This window comes from Astyanax mexicanus, chromosome 10 (genome assembly GCF_023375975.1).
Source record: "Astyanax mexicanus isolate ESR-SI-001 chromosome 10, AstMex3_surface, whole genome shotgun sequence".
Classification (NCBI taxonomy): domain Eukaryota; kingdom Metazoa; phylum Chordata; class Actinopteri; order Characiformes; family Acestrorhamphidae; genus Astyanax; species Astyanax mexicanus.
Window position 1 is genome coordinate 36,071,481 of NC_064417.1, and position 24,634 is coordinate 36,096,114.

Sequence of the window (24,634 nt, forward strand, 5' to 3'; positions counted from 1 at the left end):
CTTCAGAGATGTATTTTTTTTTCATAATAAATACATAATATTTAAATTAAAATGCACATTTTAGTTGTGTCCTTGCTTGGGTTTTACTCAGTTCTGTTACCGTAACACATTAACCCATCTGAAAAATCTGGAACAATCTACAACTTACATCTACAACAGGAAGTTGCATCAGTTGGTTCTTCTGAAGACCATAGAAAGGTCAAAATTAAGTTCCCTCATTTATTTTTCTGTATATTGGATTTATGGATTTACATTTTGAAAAAAGGTTGGGTGATTTGAGATAATCAGTGATGTCAGCCATCTTGAGTCCCAGAGATTAAAATGCAATCATGAAATTTGTTAAAAAAGAAACTTTTTTACTCATCAAAAACACATTTTGCTAGACTTTTTCATAGAAAGTTGAGATGTAAATAAAGCCATGTTTTAACGCAAGATGTCATTTTTAGGGTGGTACGGTGGCACTGCAAATGTATTGCACAGATCCAGGGGCCTGGGGTTGAGGGCTCTATCCTGGCTCCAGTCTTTGTCTCTGCAAAATTGCCCCAAGAGGTGAGTGAGTTTTTGTGTGTGGTACCATGTGATAAACTTATGCCCTGTCCACCAGGTCATCATTCCTGCTTTATATCCATTGATTTTGAGTTTTCATCAGACCAACTGCAACCCTAACCCAGACTATTAGGATAAAAGATTGATTCTAGACAAATGTAGGGTTCTTGGTTCTAAAGGACCTGTATCTTCTCATATTTATTTACACTGTTGGTGACTGGAACCAGTTACGTACCAGAATCAGAACCCGGGGAGGTACACCTACCTTACAATTCTAGGCAAATTCAGCTGATTGACTTTATTTTAAATATGGAACCTATCCAGTGCCACCTTTGTGTTAAATAACCCAAATCAGGCATACAGCTAACAAATGATTATCTAATACTAAATTTTAAAGATTTTCTCCTGAAAAGTTGTTGTGAAGATGTTGAGGAAGGTTTCTATACATCAATGCTGATGTGTTCTCCTCCCTCCCCCTCTCTCACTGCAGTACATTTCTCCCCTCTCCCCTTGCCTGGGGCACACAGGGCGCTTTCCACCTCCCTCGCCCCCCTTATTACCCCTCCCTCTCTCTCTCTGAGGGAGAGCCTCAGGCTCTGACATCTCAGATTGTGGGACTCAAAGGGCACATCAAATCAGCTGCTATTTGTGATGAAGGTTATAGAACAAAGACAAAAACAACTGTTCTGTTTCTCAGAATCCTACAGAACACGTGTTCCTGAAGACTCTGAAGACCAAAACTAAACCACGCTATCACTCAGTCAGTCATTATCTGGTTTGATGTTCATTTATCTGTAAATTAAAAATCTTATAAGTACAAAAGTTAAACAAAGGTGCCCAAAATGTTCTTTCAGCAATGCGATAAAAATAAAAATCAAGGTTTGCATCATAGATAACACGCCTGTTAACTCTGCTGAGTGTAACAAATAGCCAGACATATCCAATCTAATAGGTTCTTAACCTGGGAGTTGTAAAAAGATTAAAAACCTCTGTCCTATCTGACCAGTGCGCTGTGCAAAACTACCAGTGAGTAAGCCAGCATCATTAATGAACAGAAAAGTAAGTCTCAGTTTAATTCCCATTGCAGCCATCCAATGAATGTGTATGACCTACACATTCAGTGAGGTAGGTGGTCAGCAAAGTTTGAGAAACTTACAAAAATAATTATATTAGTCATTTACTTGTATTCTGTTATTTACTTAATTTAGAATGAGGCTCATTATTCTCTAAAAAAGTTCAAAAGCACATTCTGAAACACAGCTGAAACAGGCCATCATTATCATGGAATACTAATGATCAGACATTATGGGTGGATATGTACATAAAATTTTAGTTAGCATTAAATTTTACATGAGCATCTCCTAGCCTCATTACTGCTGTACACTAATTCATAGTATACCGTTTTTGGGCCATCACAAATGCAAACAATTAAAAGCAGGCTGTTTTTGCAGTTCTGGACTGTATGGAATGGTGAGTAACTAACAGTGATGACACAGTTATACAGTTGTTTATATAAACAGCTCTGGAAAAAAGAGACCACTAAAATTACGAGTTTCTCTGATTTTACCAAATTAAAAAACCTCTGGAATAAAATCAAGAGAAAGATGGATGATCACAAGCCATCAAACCAAGCTGAACTGCTTGAATTTTTGCACCAGGAGTGGCATAAAGTTTTCCAAAAGCAGTGTGTAAAACTGGTGGAGGAGAACATGCCAAGATGCATAAAAAACGTGAATAAAAAACAGGGTTATTCCACCAAATATTGATTTCTGAACTCTTAAAACTTGAATGAACTCAAATGAATATGAACTTGTTTTCTTTACATTATTAGAGGTCTGAAAGCTCTGCATCTTTTTTGTTATTTTAACATTACTCATTTCCTGCAAATAAATGCTCTAAATGACAATATTATTATTTGGAATTCGGAAGAAATGTTGTCCATAGTTTATAGAATAAAACAACAATGTTCATTTTATTCAAACATATACCTATAAATAGAAAAATCCGAGAAACTAATTTAGAATTTTTTTTTTTTTTCCAGAGCTGTACTTTGGAGTTCTGGAAATATGACCTGTAGTCCAGTAATTATCTAAGCTAACAAAGTTTAGATAACATGAAGAAAAAAACAGTTTACAATTTATTCCAGCTGCTCTGTGTGCTTTTCCTGTATTATACTGGGTAATGACGACTCTTAATCATCTGAATCAGGTGTTTAGAGCAGAAAACACCAGGCTGCAGGAGAAGAAGAGCTGGATGGATGTGGAAGGCGCGTCTGCAGTACCGCTGCGGGACAGCAGGTGGCTCTGTGCTCCCCTGAGGATCAAGTTCTGTTTAAAAGAAAAACCTGAACTTTTCACCAGCATTAATATTATTAGTTAATTTTAGACCTTAGTTGCTTCAGTTGCTCTGTTTGAGTCACGAGTCACATTAAATTAATATAAGATATTTTTAGCTTAACACAGCTCAGAGGAAAAGCCATAAAAAAAAATTTTCCTCAAAATCCACAGACTTACCATATAAGCTCCTGCTTGTGTTTGTCAGCTCGGCTAAGTGCAGATATATAAAGCAGTGCAGATACAGGCGTGTGTTGCAGAGATGCACATCATTTGGATAACCCGTTTTCTCCCTCATCTCTTTTCTCACATCCCCCTTAAATTAAGGAAATTAAGTGCGGGCGCCTGAGGCAACATGCTAAGCTATTTAAATCTTTACATTTACATCTTCCTCTTCGCGTCAAGTAATTGAACTCACTCCGGGCTTGCTGCTTTAATTGAACAAAAATATCTCGTCTTCCTGCTGCTTTGCTCTGACGAGGGAAAACTAATTTTAGCCACAGGCGAGAAAAAAGAAGAAGGAGAAGGCAGAAGAGCTCAGTCCAAACAGTTTGAAACACCATCTTAAACGCAAACACGTTTGATTTTCTGAGCGAGGAAGCCTGTTGTTGGGAACCGGCTCACAGATGTTGGCTGCTCTGGTTCCCAAAGGTGGCCTATAATTAGCCCACATGGCGGCTATTGTTGAATGACCCAGTATGCAAACGATTCAGCAGCCATTCATCTCACTCAGCTCGTCTTTAAACGAGTCTGATGATTTAGATCATGCAGCTGATCTGCGCTGTCTCTCTCTCTGTGTGGATACAGTCTGATCACTGGTAGGCGCCAGACCTCAACTTTCAGAAAAACCCTTCATCATCATGCTGGAAGAAAAGCCCACTGAAGTTCACATAAAAGCGCTCAACGCCGCGAACCGATTCTTCAGACCAGGCTGTTCAATGAATCGAACGACCGATTCAATAGATTTTCAATAGTAATTCTAGTTAAAGGAGATTAATTAGAATACAGTGATGCAGCTCTGGAAAAAAATAGACCACTTCAGTTTCTGAATCAGTTTCTTAGAATTTGCTATTTATAGCTATATGTTTGAGTAAAATTAACAATGTTGTTTTATTCTATAAACTACGGAAAACATTTCTTCCTAGTTCCATTTAAAAATATTGTCATTTACAGCATTTATTTGCAGAAAAATTCACACGCATTTCTTTAATGGGCTGAAATGCAATGATCAATGGGTTGTTTTCATTTTAAGAGCTATACACTGCCTGCCCCCTCACACACTCTAATATTTTGTTGGAGCGCCTTTAGCTTTGATTGCGGCACACATTCTCTGTGGAATTGTTTCTAAGCTTCTGCAATGTCACAAGATTTACTTCAGTCCAGTGTTGCGATAATTTTTCACCAATATTTTGCAGCATTGATGATGGTAGAGTCTGACCAATGCACAAAGCCTTCTTCAACACATCCCCAAGATTCTCAATGAGGTTAAGGTCTAGACTTTGTGGTGAACAATCCATGTGTGAAAATTATGTTTCATGCTTATGTTTCATCCTGAACCACTCACAAATACAGGTGCTAACTTTTTTTATGGCCAGAAAAAAAGTCTAATCCCTCCTTGTCTTATCACTGACTATGATGGGGTGCATAGTAAAGCCCTATCCGGACAGGATTCGTTTCTAAGGGGGGCATCTGTGAAAAATATGTCACACTTATACTCAGTAATAAAACTGTTGCATCCGGACTGCAATTGAAAAAAAAAGGAGGACCAGTGAGTTTTTTTGGATTTCTCAGTCACGTGACATCACGTTCAGTAGCTCCTCCATTTCCACTCGCTGTTGTGTTTACGTGGATCTCTTTGGAGACGAGAGCCTGTACGAGAGTGTAATTACGGTGCGTGGCAGTGAACAAATAGCTATTTTATTAAACACGAGTTGACTGAAACTCAGACATGTGGATCCGGACGGTAATAAAATTACCGCAGGACCACGGAGTTCAACGAAAAACAGTAGATAATTCAGCCTATAATTTTCTCAAATGACGCCTGACAAAAACACATACATGGTCGTTCAGGACGGAAATAAAATGTCAAAGAACCCCCCCCCCCCCCCCCCATAAAAGATAAAATTACCCAAAGACCACCTGAGAAATTAATCCCACCCAGAAAGGGCTAAAGACAACTTAACCTATTTAGTTCAACGCAAGGTTTGTAATTTTGCTATGTAAGTATGAATATCTGAAAGTTTGCTGTGTAGGTATGAATATCTGAAAAAACTACTAATGACTACAGTAGATTTTTTATAAAATTGAAATTTTCAACATGAACCCACACAAATGTCATAAGTGAACTTCTGGGAAAAAAACTAATACAAGATGGACACATGGATATGGATACATTTCTCAAAATATTACAATGTCACGTACATTGTATAATATTAGTCACTATTATACACAGGCCGCAAATGTAGCCTAAATAAGCTCCTGAATTGCTTGCGTTAAACGAAAAAAAAAACAAGCCAAAAAGTAATTTATTCATTCTAGGGAGTCGATTCTCTCGAATCACCGAAAGAGTCGTTCAAAAAATGATTCGTTTGCTCGTTGAATATCACTAAAACGCAGCCAAAAATCACTTTCACCTTCCCTTCTTCCGTGAGGGTTAAAATGTGTTGGTGTGTCGCCGCGGTGAAGCTGCCTGTCTCTGCCTGGCTGAGAGATGCCATTAAAGGCTGGAGGGTCTCCATCTGACCGTGCTGGAGATGGAAATGGCGCGTTTGGCCGCAGGCGGGCTGTGGGGGCGCTTTCTGCTCTGCGTGCGTTCACGTTCATACACTCCGTCCTGCTTTAATGCACAGCGCCATATGACAACAGATACGGGGGTTTATTTATACAAGTTGGGGTCCTGTTCCTCTGTTCCTAAAACGTAGTTAGTGTGTAGTAGTGCTCTTCTTGAATAAAACAGCAGCTTGCGCGGTGTTGGAGCTATTATAGTGAGCTATTATAAACAGCTGAATTTAGGAGAGAGAGAGAGAGATACTGGAGTAGCTTAACAGTTAATGTTTTATTATCTATTAAGCTTTTAGCTTTTCTTTCTTGTGTTTTTGTTTGTTTTGCTGTAGTTAAGTTTATTAAGGCAGATGCGGCTGAAATGCTGAAATGAACACCAGCTGTGTGTGGTAATATGACAGGTCACAGGTACTTAGCTAGGTTAGCTAATAGCTAGTTAACGATAAAACACCGCAGCTCGGATGTGTTTGTCGTTGGAACAGGTAAAAAAAACTGATTTAATTCGTTGGTAAATGTGCGTATGCGTTTCCACGTATGAATAAGCGAGATCAAGTGTTCCTGTGCTCAGGCAGGGCTGAGCTAATTGGAGGCTAATCCTTTGCCCCCGGGGGGCGAGCCGAGAGCCCGGAGCGAGACTTCATCTCTCCCAGCCCCTGTCCTCTGTTATTCGGGGAGGAAACGCCTGGCTTCGGTGCGCGCTCTCTCTCACGCCTCAGCCAACAACAAAAAGAAGGAGCTAGAAATAGAAAACACGCGAGGAAAAGACGAGGGGATCGATCTCATGTTTTAAAAGAGGAGAAGGAAGATACCACAGCAGCGATGTCTTCCTCCAAGGTAAGGAGCCGCTGTGAATGAAGGCTGTTAGTTAACGCTGGCGCTCAGTAGAAAGGCTCCAGCAGCCGCTGCCAAAACAGCTCTTGTGTTAAAATCGAGTTTTTTTTAAAGCTACAGCGACCTATATAGTGAGCTAGCGTGGCTAGCTCTTTCTCTGTTTCGGTTTAGCGTTTATCAGGATCTCTACAAACTGCCTTAGTAGGATTTTTGGGACTTTTTTGGCTGCAAAACCGAGTTCCGTTGATTTATTTTGGGATTTTATCCGGAGCGTCGGGGGCAGGCGAGCTAACGCTGGTTCGCCCAAGTTGCCTGAGAAACGGAGAAACCTGCTAGAGTCCGAGCCGCAGATTCGCGTCCAGATTCGCTCCGGACCTCCTAAAATGTTTGAAACGGTATGAAGAGGAGGACCTTTCTTTAATTGACATTAATTTTAATTCATATTTATAGCTGTTTTTAGAGCCAAAAGAGTTGCACGGGTTCAGAAAGTGACAGCAGTGAGACGCCGAGCTGGACTTATTAACCCTCTATGGGCAGAAATTATATTTTTATTTTTTGAGGTTTGGGAGTCCCTGTAGGACATAGCAAACTTAGTTATATTTAGATTTTGACTTTTGCTAACAAGCAGGTGTTTTAGAGCAAGGAGGCACCCAAAACATGCAGGGTAGGAGGATTCATCATGATTAATCTCACAAAAGTGGTCTAACTGCACAGGGCAGGAATGTATATAACGTTATATAAGAACTGTTTTAGTAAGTTTACAACAAGAATGTAATAATATAGTAAGAATATAAACAGCCACATATACTTCTTTACATATTCTTGCACAAATATGTGTGTTTTTATTTAAGACCCACTCCTCATTGAATTGGGCATATACAGCTCTGGAAAAGAGACCACTTAAAAAATATGATTTTCTTGGATTTTACTAAATTGAAAACCTCTGGAATATAATCAAGAGAAAGATGGATTACCACAAGCCATCAAACCAAGCTGAACTGCCTGAATTTTGGCACCATGAGTGGCATAAAGTTATCCAAAAGCAGTGTGTAAGACTGGTGGAGAACATGCCAAGATGCATGAAAACTGATTAAAAAACAGGGTTATTCCACCAAATATTGATTTCTGAACTCTTAAAACTTTATGAATATGAACTTGTTTTGTTTGCATTATTTGAAGTCTGTAAGCTCTGCATCTTATTGTGATTTCAGCCATTTCTCATTTTCTACAAATAAATGTTCTAAATTTCTATTTTTATCTGGAATATTTTGAGAAATGTTCAGAATTTTTAGAACAAAACAACAATGGTGATTTTACTCAAACATATACATACCTATAAATAGCAAAATCAAAGAAACTAATTCAGAACCTAAAATGGTCTCTAATTTTTTCGAGAGCTTGGTATGTTACGTAACAGTATATTATAGATAGATAATTAAACAAACAAACCACCAAACAACCAATAAGGTACAGTATGGTATGTTATTATAATGTGTAATAACCAAAAATTTGTTTTGTTGCCTAAGGACAACACTATGCCATAGAGGGTTAACATAACCTAACTAGCTAACTAACTAACTAACTAACTAACTGACTGACTAAACTAACTAATTAGCTTTTTTAGGTTAGCATTAGCATGTTTGATACTAAAGCACATTCAGTATGATTTAATCAACACTTATTTATCTGTAAAAACACACAGACACATTTAGAGACTAATGAGGTGGTTTAAACTTACTATTCTAATCTAATCATTTACAGTTCAAATACATACATATGGAAAAACTGAACAATTGAAAAAAATGGCTAATGTTATTATGTGTATGTGAATGTGCTAGATATGAGTTTGACCAGATATTAGTTCTAGTATTTTTCTCTTTATTAAATTAATTCTTAGTTAATTAGACAAACATACATGCAGTATTCAGTAATGTGGCTTAAGTGGCATGTTCCCTTGCTAAATCAGTAGCTATCTAGGTTGTGCAGATATCTAGCATGTTAATCTGTGTATTATAGAATTTCGCATGCACTTGTCTGATATTGACAAATTAGCCTCCCTCAGATGTTCCTGGTGTAATTCCATCACATCATCCTATTCTAATAGCCAACCATTTTAGGTAACTTTGGCCTGACGTTTTTTCCCTCTGTTTGGAGTAGTTAGACATTTTGTGTGGCGCCTGCTCTTGTTCTTGAAGCTCAAAACCCAGAAGAAAATAATGAACATACTTTGCCTCCGGCTTCATGCCCCGAGCAGAAGGCTTCAATCATGTGTTTATCATTTTGCAGGTCAAACGTGAGCCTTTCAGCTTTCAGAGTGCCACAACTGAATGGCTCTGACATACTTTAGACAAAAGTTAGCCTCTTAAAATGACTTGACAGGTGTTTCTAAAAGGGCCTCCTTTGTGTAATGTGTGTTTGAACTGTCATGGATGAGGTGTTGGCTTACACTTCTCAGATTTTTTGCTTTTAAGATTACATAAACTACTACTCCCTGACAAGGTGGACATAGTATTAGAATAGAGAGTTGTGTGGTAGCTAATAAGAGACCCAGTGTTTTGACAGGGTATCATTTGTCATTCTTTTTCATTTTTAATCCATGCTTGGTAATCATTATTAATCATTTAGTTATGCTTTATTTCTATAATTTGCTTAACATTGCACTAATTGTGTTTTTTCCACTTAAATTGAAGATGATATTTCATAAGGCTACAAACTTTCAGAGATGCAAATCGCTGGGTGTCATCAAACCTTTCATGTCTCACACTCTCTCCCAATACCTTTAATTAGGAGTTTACACTCTTTCTGTCTTCCCTGAAGGTAGACACCTACAGTACCATCCCTCTCCCTCTCTCTCTCTCTCCCTCACTCTCTCTGTCTCTCTCATGCTCGTTAATAATCCTCATCCTTTCCTCCCCTCCGGTTCTATGGAGGGAAAAAAAACGGGATGCAAATTCTCTTAATTAGAGTTGTGCCACTAATTCTTAAGTGAAATACGGATTGGGGCAGATGTGAGAGTGATCTCATAGGCGTTGACAGGCCAGGAACACACCTTAGCACTCCAAATTCTCGGAGGGAGAGCTCTGGCACGGAACGGCAGTGCCGAGGGTGTGTTTCTCGTGCTCCTGCTGAGGGTGTGTGTTCTGTGTGCTGGTTCCACAGGAGGGAAGAAGCATGTCTCGTCTCTCTCTGACCCGCTCTCCGGTGTCTCCTCTGGCCGCTCAGGGGATCCCTCTCCCAGCTCAGCTGACTAAAGCCAACGCTCCAGTGCACATTGACGTAGGAGGACACATGTACACCAGCAGCCTGGCCACACTCACCAAGTACCCCGACTCAAGGTAAGACAGTTTACAGTGGTCTGATTGCTGTGGTGGGGGTAGCAAGCCTGAATCCAATTAACTCTTTAAACTCCAGACTTGTTTTTCAGGAACTACTATGAGTTATTCATTATGGAAGTACAGGTAGGGCATGCAGTTATAGGAGCCAGGAAGGAAAATATCTGAGAGTTTAAGGTGCATGTAACCTATGCATGTTGGCTGTGGGTCATTCTTACTGCCGCCCTAGATATGGATCTGCCCAGCGGAGGGTGACTTTTGTGCTTGAGGCTATTAGCCTAATCATTATTCCCCTTTGTACCATGTGGGCACTAAATGACTTGCTGTGTGTATATACACATTTTTCACATTTTGAACATAAAAAGTGACTTTGCATTGTTTACAAAATTGATTAATCGACTAATAGAAATGCTTGAAAATGTCTCATAAAATAAAATACTTTTAAATTTTTTGTGAGATTTTTATGTTTGTCTATTATGGCTTCCACTGTTGATATGCCCAGCAAATTCACAACCCTCCAAAAGTGTGACTCAGCTGAAGGCAAATATGTAATATGTTAATCTTGTTCATCTTGGCTTACATGCCAAATGGTGCACTACAGTTTACCTCCTGTTCATGTTTTTGGTTGTTTTTATTATTATTATTATTATTATTATTATTATAATGTTTTGTTTGTTTACTTTGTTCTTAATAATTGGAAAAGTTCCGTTAAGTATATTTCAGGTTTATAACATGAAAATATCACAGTAATGATCCCTGAGAATTTCACTCTCAGACAGAGCTTTGCATGCAGTGAAGCAAGGTAATTTTAGGATTTGAACAGCTTCGATTTCCAAGCAATATTACACCACCCAAGTAAAAATGGCCCTTCTGGGCAAATGTCATTGTTTCGTTTCATTGTTGCATTGTAAAGCAACCCTTTTGTTCTACCAAATGAAATGCCACAGAGACATGAACAGGTGGAATTTGCTGTTTGTCAGGGTCTGCAGCCTTACTGTGGATCTGAGCACAGTTTTTTTTTTATACTGTAAAAAAAAAAAAATCAATGCCGTTAACTCTTTAAATCACATTTATTATTAATTCATTACTAGTACTACTACTACCCTCCTGTGTAAGCTTGTACTTTTTGCAAACGCAAAGTTGCGTTTTCAAGAGAGGAAGGCCAGTGCCTCCTTAGTGATGTTGTGGTAGGTATCCAGACTGTCATCGCAAATGCACTGTACTGTAAAGAACTGCACTAAAGCTTCATGAGTAAAGTTTTATGTTAGAAGCCATTATGGGTATTGTGTTTATAGTTTTTTGTGTTTTGTTTTTGTAATAATCTATTTAATGTAGAAGTTGAGTTTTTTTGGAGTTAGATATTTTTTATATTTTTTATTTATAGATATTTTTTTTTGGTATTGTAACATCAACCAACAACCTCTATCTAATCCAGACATACAGTTGCCTCTAAAACCTAGGATGACCAAACAATTTGACCTGCCAGTCAGAAAGCTACCCCACATCAAGTTTAATTTACATTCTTATTTTCCTTTCATTTGTATCTATGAAGTCTTATTTTGACTCTTCATATCAAAGGTCTGGACAGATCTGGACACCCTCTTCATACTAGGTTCATAATTATTGTATTTTAAGTGTGAGGATTAACTACTGAATTACTGAACAGTGTGCAAACAGTGATCAAGGAAAAAAGGAAAGAAGAGGGAAAGGAAAGCCCGAACAGCAGGCTTTCCCACTTGTGGAGTTGTGAAATTCCTACCTGCTGCATCTCCAGCTCAATCCTCAGAGGTCTGCTGATAATTTACTCCCCAAGAGGGCAGGGTGTAAAGGGGTGCCACCTGTTAGAGAGGAGAGGGAGAGAGCAAGGGAGCGAGGGAGTGTACCATCACATCTGCTCAGCTTAACACACAGCATGGCCCTCTGATTTAATAACGCAGATAGATAGTGAGAGAGTGAGAGAGAGAGAAAGAGAGGAGGAGGAGGAGGAGAGCAGGGGTGGGGGGTGGGTAGCAGGCAGCATTTTAATTGCTTTTCTGAGGGAAAAAAGAAAAAGAAACGGAGATGAAAAACTAAGATTGCCTGCAGCTATATGGTGAAATTCTAACTGGGGGAACTGCAAGACCATATGAGAAAAGAACCACCGCAGGCACAAAAGGGGGAATTGGTTTTCTTATTAAGTGTTTTGCATCAGTTTCCAGAATGAGAGAGAGAGAGACGGGAACGAGAGACAGAGAGAGTCAGAAAGAGAGAAAGAGAGCATAAAATGAAATAGGAACATCTTTGCTGTGACAAGATGTAAGATGATTTAACACAAAAGCAGAAATAGCGTAGAACATGATTCCAAATGTTTGACCTCATTCTTCAAACCAGGTTAAACAATAAAACTTCATTACGCTTTACTTGCGTTTGGTGTTGCTCAGTCTGCGACTGCAACGGAATGTTAAAGAAGTGTATTGTGCAGGAAGAATGCGTTGTAGCACAGCATTCCTGAGCCTCTGTATCTTAGTTGAACATAATTTACGTGTGATAACGCTGCTGATCATTTAAACTGGTTTGTCCTTCCCTTCTTTTTCATCCATCCCAGAATAAGTCGGCTGTTCAACGGCACAGAGCCGATCGTGTTGGACAGTCTGAAGCAGCACTATTTCATCGACAGGGATGGAGAGATATTCCGTTACATTCTGAGCTACCTCCGGACCAGCAAGCTGCTTCTGCCTGAAGACTTCAAGGTACAGTGCAGGGATTGTTTCTTCAGAAAACACTAGATGTTTCTTTGTTGCATCATGTTTATAGGCTAAGAAAATACTTTTTAAAAAATAAGTTGGCACTGTGATGCAGGACTATGGGTGTAATGGCATGATGCTGAATATCTGTAGGGACATCTGACGGTTACAGTGATGAAATTAGCTGGATCAGGTATTGGATAATTAGGCAAATCCATGAGATCGATCAACTCACTGAACCCAATGCCTGCACTGTGAGAAGCTATGTGTTGGTATTGTAGGTTTTATCATTCATAGAAACCTTGCCATTATACATATCACAGCAAACAGCAAGACTTATCTTGTCCAAACAGAATAGTGCCCTCAACCTAAAAAAAAGTAAAAAATAAGCATAAACATAAAATAAGTGCGTGATCAGGGTTAAAAATAAACATATTTTTTTTACCTGCATTTCATTAATTACTTAGTTTTAAACAGAAATGTGTGTGCTAGCTTGCTACATTTTGTTTTGCAAAGTAAGTAAAGTAACGTTTAAGTCAATTCTGATGCCTCACATGATGAAGTATACAGTTTATTAATTAAATGTTATCAGTTTGATATCAGGTATTGTCCGATAAACACAGTTCATGTATCTTTTCAGTATGTCCAGGCTGGAGAGTGAACAGCATGTTTAGAAACAATTTTACCTGGGTGAAGGAACATTTCCAGTTTTCCATAAAATATACTTTTTAAAGTATACCGGTATGTAAAGTCCTTGAACTGTACATTTAAGCCATGAACTATTACAGAACCTTTTCCTTTCATATTTGCATGTTTTCCTTGATGTTTTGAAGTGTTCGGGGAGAAATGCTGCTGGAACAGCAGAAATGACGCATCAGCTGCAAGTGAATAAAATGAGCAGATTCAAATCATTAAATCTCATTACAGTCAAACCTTCACAGTTCAGCCATCACACTCTTCCCCTTCTAATGCAAGCTGGGAAATATGCAAAAAAAAGACAGCTAGTGACTGAATTGATCATCATATGCAGCCCCATCCGATCGCTGCAGGGCTTAACTCTGCCAGGCTCATGACTCTGACACAGTGGGTTCACAACTACCACTCGTACATCTTATTCGCTTGCTGTAGATACTCATTCAAACCTCCTTGAAAGAGTTTGAGAAGTTTAGGAGAGAAATAACTCCACTAATTCACTCACAATTTGAAAAACTTGTTACCTCAGATGTACACATCAGTCAGTCGGGATGCTCGCGGCAATGTTGTAAAGTGTCAAACAGAGTTCTGACCATGCGGGCTAATGGGATTTCAGCAATGCGCTAAATTCAAATCATATCTACTTATTCGCTCTGCTTTTTTTCAGTCTAGTACCTCATTCGCACCTCATTCAGCGCTGAGGCTTCTGTTTTTTCTGTCCCTCAGTCTAACGAGTTGTCTTTCTCCACAGTGATGTTTCTGCTGGATTTGGTTTTAGGGCATTGCCTTGCAGAAGGATCAACATACCTACCCCTCCTACCCTCACTATAGACCTGGGAACGAATATCACCTTAAGACTTATGTTTCCCTTTGAATTAACCCAAGCCTGAAGGCCTTAGGTCTCAGCATGTTGTCAGCACCAGCATGGGCCAGAAAGAGAGAGAGACAGACAGGGGTGGGGCGAGGGGCAAGCAAAAGCAGCTCCGTTTCGTGTGGTAATTATTAAAGCGTGTGGAGTCTGAGATGCTGCGTGCTATTGTTCGCTGTGGCATAGCCTACAGTGAAATGAGTAGTTCTTACAGGGTGGAGGAGAGCTGCTAGCTTTTCGTGGAGATTACACACACACACACACACACCTCGCCACCAAAACAAATCACTGAGCTAAATGTCGCAGAGGGAGATTTTCTCACCTTTACTTTGAACTACCGGTAGGTTGTCTTAGACCTGTAGCAGTTTAGCTTTTAAAGTGACAGCGTGGCCCAATATAATCAAACTCACACCACTTGTCCCTATCCTACATTTAGTCTTTAGTCAAGTGTTTGCTGCGTGAAAAGAGTTATAATAAATCAAGGCTTCAAGAGAGAAATGCTGCTTACATTTTAAGCTTTTAGCTACATCCATTTATATAGATAGCATGTATAGATATCCATATATAGATATGGATTTAAATGAAATTAATCAGGCTATATTTGCTAATCTGTATGACACACGTGCATTATTTAAATGCATAAATGAGCTCTGCAATGATTGGGTGATTTGTAATGTGCTTTAGTTACTAACCATCCAGGTAGAGGTGAAATATTTTTAATTCTGCTTTTACTAGAATTTGTCCTGCTCCAGCCAAAAATAAGTCGAATTTGCCCCTCCCATGTGCAGTATTGATACTTTGGCCTGATTCTCCCTGTAGTGCCACAAATAAAATATATATATATATAGCTAGTTTAAGCAGCTTTGTTTTTTTCCATTTACAAACAGTATGGATGACTTTTTCATGATATTGTCACTTTAAATATATATTCTTTTTCCCATATTCCTATCAGTGCTCTCTCTCGTGTTCATTGTTAAGTGAGTGATTCTTCATCGGTGTTGTTAGTGCTAGCAGTGAGTGGCGGTGCCATCTGGTCTGGTGGGGAATGAAAGGGGCGAGAGGCTGGGGTGAAGGTGCTGCAGGGCAGTGGAAGCCTGAGGGGAACACAAGCAATCTGTACTGCCAGACCTCGGAGCCTGTGTATGTGTGTGTGTGGGGGCGGGGAGAGAGAGAGAGGCCGAGGCAGCATAGCCCCATGTTCTAGTTAGAGAAGGGCTAAAGAAGGGTCAGATGGGTCTGAATGGATTAGCCAATGCTAAATGATTTCTGTGAACTCCATTCATAGTGATTTTATATTTATCACAACTGTATGAGTATTTTAACAGATACATGTGGCACAGGTACATTTTGTGTGAGAACTATTGACCTGAACAATGTTTAGAAACCTTTATACACCTGTATAAAGCTCTGGAAAAAAAATTTGAGACCATTTTAAAATGATGAGTTTCTTTGATTTTACCAAATTAAAAACCTCTGGAATATAATCAAGAGAAAGCAGCTGAACTGCTTGAAGTTTTGCACCAGGAGTAGCGTAAAGTTATCCAAAAGTAGTGTGCAAGAGTGGTGGAGGAGAACATGCCAAGATGCATGAAAACTGTGATTAAAATACAGGGTTATTTCACCAATATTGATTTCTGAACTCCTTAAACTTTATGAATATGAACTTGTTTTCTTTGCATTATTTGAGGTCTAAAAGCTCTGCATTTTCTGTTTTTTTTTCAGCCATTTCTCATTTTCTGCAAATAAATGCTCTAAATTACTTAATTGTTATTTGGAATTTGGGAGAAATGTTGTCCGTAGTTTATAAAATTTAACAACCACGTTCATTTAACTCAAACATATACCTATAAATAGTGAAATCAGAGAAACTGATTTGGAAACTGAAGTGGTCTCTTAATTTTTTCCAGAGTTGTATATTAGTCTTTAATCCTCAAAGGGCCGGTGTGGCTCTTCATTTCTGCCAGGCAGAAGCAGAATGTGATCAGTTGTTTAAAAAATGACTAACCGATTATACAAGAGGAATCAGGTGTGTTGCTGGTTATATAGCAGCTACAGCCACACTGACCCTTTGTGGATAAGATTGAACCAACTGCTCTTATATAGCATGCTGGTTTCTGTGATTGTAGGAAAAAACATTTGATTGCCTAAATGCTTCTTAGCAGGGTTAAAGTCTTATTCATGTGCAAGAAAACCACCACACCACCTGTACACCAGTAAAAACAAGTGTTTCGATTATAAATAATCATTATTGAAAAAAGCAGAAAGTCAGAAGAATCTTTTCATAATATTTTGTAAAGCTTAAAAAAATATTATTCACACTCAAACGTCTTTCATATAAAAATGGTAAAGTGTTTTAAATATGGTTCTACATTATTGTTACCTTCATTGACTTAAACAACGCATTTTTCTTACAGTGTAGGCAGTTTCTTACAGAGTATATCCGTAAATCCCCAGCATTTCCCCTTCTCTAGCACACCTAATCAGCTAATTAACAGCCAATTATAAGCCAATTAACAAGTCTTCCAAATATTTTTATATTAGAGTAGAGATTACTATGGTTCAAAACTGAAAAACAAAGATTAAATGAAGTTACATTAGTTACTGTAAATTATTTACCTACTCAGACTATGTAGAGTGCAAGTCAAGGTGACTCAAGTGTGTTAAATGATCAGGGCACCACTAATCTGCATCCACTGACTCCCCTGCTGTGTGTGTTTTCTGTGCAGGAGTTCCAGCTGCTGTACGAGGAGGCCCGCTACTACCAGCTGAGCCCCATGGTGAAGGAGCTGGAGCGCTGGAAGCAGGAGCGTGAGCAGCGGCGGACATCTCAGCCCTGCGAGTGTCTGGTGGTGCGTGTGACCCCTGACCTGGGTGAGCGGATCGCTCTGAGTGGCGATAAGGCCCTCATCGAGGAGATCTTCCCTGAGACAGGAGATGTCATGTGTAACTCAGTCAACGCCGGCTGGAACCAGGACCCCACTCACGTCATCCGCTTCCCACTCAATGGATACTGCAGACTCAACTCCGTACAGGTAAGATTAATTCTTCAGCATTAGTCCCTTTAATTATTATTGTTTATTTGATCACGCATGATGGCTCATGATACCAGTACTAGTATCTGTCTGCTTTATTTGGCTGTAACTTTGCAATGACCATAAAGTAAAATTTATACATAGGACTAGAAAATTGTCACAATAATTACGTTATCGGTGTATAGTACAATCTGTTTTGTTGACCTCAGTATCACCTATTTTGTTTATTTGTGTGATTATATGTGTTACTAGTAGTTTAGCTAGTCACACAAGACCAGTGCATCATACACACAGAACTGGAGAGAGAGCTAGAGGATGGTAGCTGTAAAAAAGCAAACACCCAAAAATGTTGTTTGCTTTGTTTTACAGGAAGAAAATAGGATTGTTATACTATGTTATCATCCACAAAGCAGCTACATGAAATGGTCTTAAAATTACATATTTTATCGCATTTATTCCTGGGCCAGTGTATAATACCACTATGAGATTTTACTTGTGTATTACTTATTTAAACGGCTTATCCCAAAAGGACCCATGGTGATGTATATTTAACAGACCCTTTAAAAGACGTGTGAAGTTTGTAACAGAGTCCTTCAGTTTAGCTCATAAAGGTCCTAAGAGACATATACTGAACATCCTGAGAGCATCACAGGACAGTATGTGAAATTGTGTCTGATCTTATTTACTAAATGTAGGTGTACTGGGTTCCTCCTTGAGGTAAAATTAGCTCCTTTTAAAAGTGTATTAACAATTCAGCAGTTTAAACACTTTATTTATTAAATGTTTTATGTTTTATATAACTAGTTCTGACCTGATTTTTAGAGCAAAATGTTAAATACAGATTATAAAATTACATCAAAATGTTAAGCTTATTAAGATTTTTTAAGAATATTAAGTCATGTTCCCAAAAGAAGAAAAAACATAAATGAGCGTTCTTGCAGCGAGAGTTATGAATAAATGTGAATTCACAGATCTGTGTTTTAACCTTTTTCTGTCTGATGCTTTAGTTTAGTGGAGTTGTGTCCCAAATGACACACCACCACACTACACAAGGTTTTAGAACGAGTCCTAATTAGAACTGCATTCTAAGTAAGACTTGGTGCCTCGGCAAAGACATGTGAGTTGGGATGCAGCCACAGTTCAGTTTTATGTTCAGTTTTACAGCTATAACATACATTGTTCCACATTGGTAAACAAATGAACGTGTAAATGACTGAAACTGTGGTTTAATACTGATGTGAAGCCAGTGTGATTTAATAAGCCAGGTTTAATGGTGCAGGGGATAGTTTTTTTTTTTTTGCATGGATCTACTCCTCTAGACATAATGTTTGGTCAGCTTGATGGCGTTCATCACCCTTAAATGCACAGGAAAAAAAGAGCTAATTTTAGACTAAAGGTTGAATATTTAGTATCTACATGCGGTTTTATTAGCTGACTACCTTTTCCAGCCTGTCACTCAAATGTTTAAATATTCAGAAAATACTTAAATAACAAAGAATGTTAACGATGTCCTGCACACAGCCACCACCAACCAACCCCAGTCCCGCCAAACAGTCCCAATACAGTTAAATGTTCAGGGACAGGAATGACATGAACAGAAAATGACTGTATTTCCAGGACATTAGAGGCTCTGTAAATATTATGTATTCAGCACCTGGGCATTATTGTTAGAAACTAGAAACTTGCAACACTTTCCTTGTGTTCTCACACAGGAGGAGCTGGATGTGTGTGTGTGTGTGTGTGTGTGTGTGAGAGGAGGGGGGGGGGGGGGTGCTGGGGTTGGCAGGTGTAGTGAAAGGTGTGCTTACACAGCTGCGTAGATGCAGTTCTCCCTCACGAGATGTTTTCACGTCCCCTGTGTTTGCTTGTTTGGCTCTTCAGACAGCGCTCTATATAATGCGCACCTCTAATCCCAGCGGCAGTTCCAGTGTGGCACTATACAGGCCTGAAAGCGGGTGGAGAAGCGGAGGGAAAACGATATGCATAATTTATATTTAACTCGTCCTCGAGACAAATCTCTTCTTTAGAAAAAAAGTGCTGCAGCGTTTCTGCGCCCGGAGCGCTTTAAACACACATACTACATTTTTAATACCTACTTTGCTTTCTTTAAACAACCTAAACTGGTTTATGTGACATTTTTGCTTAATTGACTTACAGTATAACTAATTGGTGCATCTGCTAACAGTTTTTTTTCCCACCTTTTCCCCCCACACTCGGATAATCGTATCACGCCAGAGGTGCAGAGATTTGTTGTTTGTCATGTGTTAGGCGGTCCTAAGCCCACCCAGTTGTAAAAAAAAAGTGAGAAAATGAAGCGAGGAATGAAGAGGGAGAGGAAGAGAGAAACAGGAAAGTGGAGAGAGGGGGTGGTGTGGAGCTTGTTTGAGAGTTCAAAGTGATGCAATTATCAGAGCACTGAGTGTAATGAAAGTTTCGGAGCAATCAGTCTTCAATGCTGGATTTGCAGTCATGTGACTTCAGCGCATTTATTCAATATACCGCCTTAAATTAGGACTTATGGGAAGCACATCATTAAAAATACTTGCATGTTTGAACAGAAATTAGGCAGCCTGTGCGTCCGTTGCTGCTCCTGCTGCTGCTGCTGTGCTTGATGTTCAGTACCTGAGCAGCGCATAAGACCAATTCATTTCCCCTGTAATACAACTAACTGAAATTCTGCCAAAGGTTTTTTTTTTTCTTTTTTTTATAGCATCAACTTCCAAAGAGGGGATAAGGGTGGACATTTTTCTCAGGGCCCTGCGATTCGACTGAATGTTTTTTTTTCCTTTGGAGGGACTTTTATCTGGCTCTGTTGCCTTGAGGCACAACTTTCATTTTCATGTGAAGCACACTTGAAAGAAGTGGAGGAGTAAGTGAATACTCAAGGCTGCATCTGTTGAATTTCAAAAAAATCTACAACTACTCTCGCCAGATAAAACATGTCACTGCTTAGCGGGCTTTGCGCTGAGTGACGGGGACAGGAGGCTCGCGGAGAGCCTTCACCGTCAGAACTCCAGCAATGGCGGGGATTGCGTGTGCTTTTGGATTTTTGGAGGGTGGTGTTGGTGAGCGGGGTGGTTGGGTTTTGGGTCGTCGGAGGGGGAAGCCGTTCGCTTTTGACTCCTCATCAAACTCCAGTAAACAGCTGCAGGGGGAGTCTGCTCGCTCCCTCTCATCTTCACTGGCCTGTCTGAAGAGTGAAATCTTGGAGGGAAATGAAAGAATAAAGATAAAATATAGATAAAAAAGTAGTTTTCAGATGCTGCGTTTTTAGCACCAAGATTTTTGAGTCCTTTAACGAAACTTGTAAATCATTTCACAGAAGTGTCTCGTTTTCAGCCAATCAAATGTTTTAATTGTACTAAAGAAGTAATTTATTGAGTATTTTTGGTTGTCCTTTTATGTATAAATAGTAAGTATGTCTTTGGTTGGGGTGAAAAATGTTCCAATTTGGTTTTTCAGCAACCCTGTTATTTCGCTTTAGATTGAAATGCGCCAGGGCATGTACAAAAAAAGTTTACATTCCAGTCTAGGTTTGGGCAGTACACATTTAAAGTTCAGTTTGTTTACACACTAAGTGAACACTGCGCACACATATTTTTGTCAGTCATAAGGTAAAAATTAAACCGTCAGTCTGACAATTAAAAAATGTTCAGCACAGCTAACCAGAAGACTTCTATTAGCCTAGCATGATAGCTAACATTGTGTTTTTACCACAGAACACACTCAAGTTTTTCTAACTGAAACTCAAACATTTTAGATGGAAATAATAGAGCAAATAGAGGGACAGAGCACAGAAATGACAGATACATAGAGAAACTAACCTGAGTGCTGATTATAAACTCTCCTGTCTGAAAGAGTGAAGTCTTAATTAGCTAGCAGACTAACTGCTAACACCACAGTACAGGCCGATAGCATTAGCTAATATTGTAATAAGGCTCAAATCACACTAGTTTACAAGCTCTAAACCTTGTAAATGATCTTGATGGAGGGTTTTGAGGCTCGTTCTGCAGACTCCTATGCTAATATCTAGGGTCCATCTAGGGTGGACCTGTGTGAATCAAATTTAGTGAGCACCCCATCCCGTGGCCATCTTAACCCTTCTGTTACGTTCATTTCTTAGGAACAGCAAAAGTGTTCCCGGGTCAGTTTGATCTGGTGTTGACATGTTCAAACTTTTTTTTAATGTTTCACTACTTTACTACTTTTGAAAGACCAATATATTAGACATAATAGCTTTACATACCAATGAATTTTGTTTTAATTTTTGTTTATTGCAGGGGGTTATATTTTGATTCCACTAATTAAGGCAAGTAGAAGACGTTTTATACCGAAAAAATACTTTTAACTATTTTTCCTAGATCTTCAAACTTTTAAACAGGTCAATTTGACTTGTAACATAACAGGAGGGTTAAAAACACATGAATAAATTAGCTATTTTGGCCTGTATTAGTGAGACAGAGCAGAATTTTGGCATGTCAGAAATGTCACATTTATAAAATACCATCCTCGTTTGGAGATACAGTTACTTTTGCTTAAATCATTAATTGTGTTCATTCCTATTGATTCTACATGTGTTTTAACACATTGGTGCTGTTTTTCACAGGTGCTGGAGAGATTGTTCCAGAAAGGCTTTGCCATGGTGGCATCATGTGGCGGGGGAGTGGACTCGTCTCAGTTCAGCGAGTACATCCTGAGTCGTGAGGACAGACGCTGTCAGACCATTCACACACCCATCCGGATAAAGCAGGAGCCGCTGGACTAGCAAGTCGAGCAGAAACACCTCAGACTGACCCTCAGCGGTGAGAGGCCGGCAGTGGACAGTAAGGAGATGGCAAAATGGATCAAGTGTGTGCCTCTCTGCTGGACTTCTTGGACTATTTAGGAGTTTGTGAAGATGGAACTCTTAATCTAGATAATAAAAAAACTCTTCAGAGACTGAATTGACAGATGTCTTGATGAAAAAAAAAGAACAAAAACTGACAAAAAGAAGAAGTCTTGGCTTGGAGGAAAAACAGCATTCTGTATATTTTGGTCTTCCACATACCAGAGCATACTCTTCCGGCATTTACTTAGTCATGACCTCATCTGTTTTAATGCAGAAATCAATCATTTCTGCATACCAATCGCCCCTCGCCTCAGCACCACCATTGGGAAATATTCTGATCTCATGTTCCAGTCTCTTTCTGTAAATCAGTTCTTTGTGTGTGTGTGTGTGTGTGAGATTCACCATATATGAAGAATGTGAGAACAGCACTGAGAACAAAGGCATTTGATTGCGAGTGCAGAGTGGAGGGGAGTTGGCTGCCTGGACTGGCCGCAGGCTGCATGGCCTGAGCGTTAGGGCTACTAATGCATCCAGAGCCGCGGAGAGGGGCTGGCTGTTAGAGCACAGCCACAGGGAGACCTGTGCTTATTTCAGGAGAGCTTTTCCAATCTTCAGGAACACAGAGAGCCACCACAAAAACAATGATGGCTGGTAGTTTTTTTTTTTTTTATTTAAGTCAGCAACAATACTGTCATCCAGTCTCAGATAAGTTAATATCTCCACATAAATATTTCGAATTTACACGCCTGTATAACTATGGTGGCTGCATTTTACTGAAGGGTGGCATTCCTAAGGTTAAAGCAGGATTCTTTTTCTTTTTAATAAAAATAAAAAAAAACTTTTCCAGGACACGCAGCTTAACTTAATATTTCCAGTTTATGCTAGGAACTGTTACACAGCTGACAATGTGTGTAACAATGTGTGAGACACATGTTAAACAGTGTCAAATTCACCAACAAAAGTATTCATTTATTGAGCAGTTATTTACGTACCCATCTATGACATTACACACTGTTAAACACGGTGCAGTGTAACAGAACCGTCTCCATCAAAACTAATAATGCATCAGACAAAAATCTAAGTTTAATCTTAACTTAGTTTAAGATTAACTTTCTTCATATTCATATCATATCCTGTTTTTTTTTTGAAGTTTATTTTTATTTTAAAATAGTTTCCATGAAAACACAATTCAGTCGGCTTATTCTTATTTCAAGTCATAGTTTGTATCATTAGAGGTTGGGTGTAGGAGTCCTATCATAAACCTTGTGAAAATTGTTAGCCTTCAGCAAAGTGTTAGCCAAATGATTAGAAACCTCTAATCAAGAAATATCTGCTTGTGAAATGATGGTGGGTGACTTATTTATTACCTTTTAAATCTGAGGTTGCTGTGAAGTGTTCTTTTGTTGATGCTATAAACAATGAAAGAAGTGCTGGATTGGAACAATGGTTCTTCTATGGTATCGCTTAAATAACCCTTTGAAGTGGATTAAATTCAAACTCATCTGCAGAACACTAAAGAACATTAAATCATATTGATAAAAGGTCAAATAAAGCAAGCAAGCAGTGCTTCCTGGATCCCACAGGAAGCTCTTTTCATGAAGGCAGCATTAGGTAGGGGAAATGAGAGATTACTCAGATTAATGAACACAGGGCTGCGATACTGCTCTTCCTGCATGGTCGGAGTTGCTGGCGGAGCTGGTCCTACCAGAGCAGAAGGGGGCTTAGTGTGCTCCTTGAGGGGCCCATCAGGGCTGAGGCGGAAGGGCACGGGTCAGAGAGAAGCTAGACTCCTCCCCACACTGCCCCAGGAGCTGAGGTCACTTTCCCACAATCCTTTTACTCACCCGGACCCCCGAGCCAAACAGGCCCAGTCATAGGGAGGAGAGCGTACGGCGCGCGGGCAGCTGGAGGAAGATGGAAAGGTTACTTAGGTGGCTGAGAAACAGCGAGCGATGCTTAATGTGTTGTAAAAATGCACATTTAATAGCCCCAGTATTCTTTAGGCTCTGTAACCTCATTAAGAGGGCAGAGGTCACAGAGATGCCACCATGTTCTACAAGATCAGGCGCTGAGTGTTGTCTTACTAAGACAGTATGAACGTGCCGAGACCTTATTCTTCACGCTATCCACTGAAAGTGATGCTCTGGTCCGCCCTGACCCTCATGCAGTGGGTGTTGTGAGGGGGCTTGTTGCAAATTTTACCATCACAGTTATAGCAGATAATACACTGTAAAAACATGTCGTTTGTGTTGGAGTTTTTGGTATTTCATCAAACGATAAAGAAAATGCTTCCACCAGCCATGCAACTGGATTTCAGACCACAGACACAGAAATGGATCTCATACATACACTGAGAACTTCAAGAAAGGACTTCGGTATGGACCATAAAGAACTAAGAAAAATCTTAATTTAAATACTGTTCTAATGGATGTTGTGTCAAAAATGTATAATATTACAGTAAGGTGCAAATGTTAACTATTATTTAAATAAAGCTCATTACATTTCTTTTTTTGTTCATACATAATTATTAAGAAACATTGTAGTAGTGCAGGCATGTGTTCACTATCCTTTTGTAATTGGTGTTGATCAAATGGACTTTTAATAAATTGTTGGACTTTTTTTCCTAATAGAATCCCCAGACAGCCCCGTTCTTTCACAGCTGTTCAT

At 39.3% G+C, this 24,634-nt stretch overlaps 1 protein-coding gene across 2 annotated transcripts; it reads left to right on the forward strand.

Moving 5' to 3' along the window:
- The first annotated feature begins 5,542 nt into the window (after positions 1–5,542).
- Positions 5,543–24,589, forward strand: kctd15a (potassium channel tetramerization domain containing 15a). Of its 2 annotated transcripts, none has more exons than XM_007252853.4 (5): positions 5,543–6,494; positions 9,651–9,826; positions 12,408–12,552; positions 16,834–17,139; positions 21,746–24,589. In XM_007252853.4, exons 1-5 carry the CDS (start codon positions 6,480–6,482, stop codon positions 21,902–21,904), a joined length of 801 nt encoding a protein of 266 aa, XP_007252915.1. In that variant the 5' UTR covers positions 5,543–6,479; the 3' UTR covers positions 21,905–24,589. The 2 variants fall into 2 exon arrangements, with proteins under 2 accessions (XP_007252915.1, XP_007252916.1); XM_007252854.4 differs by lacking the exon at positions 5,543–6,494 and adding an exon at positions 6,524–6,886.
- Positions 24,590–24,634: the final 45 nt, after the last annotated feature.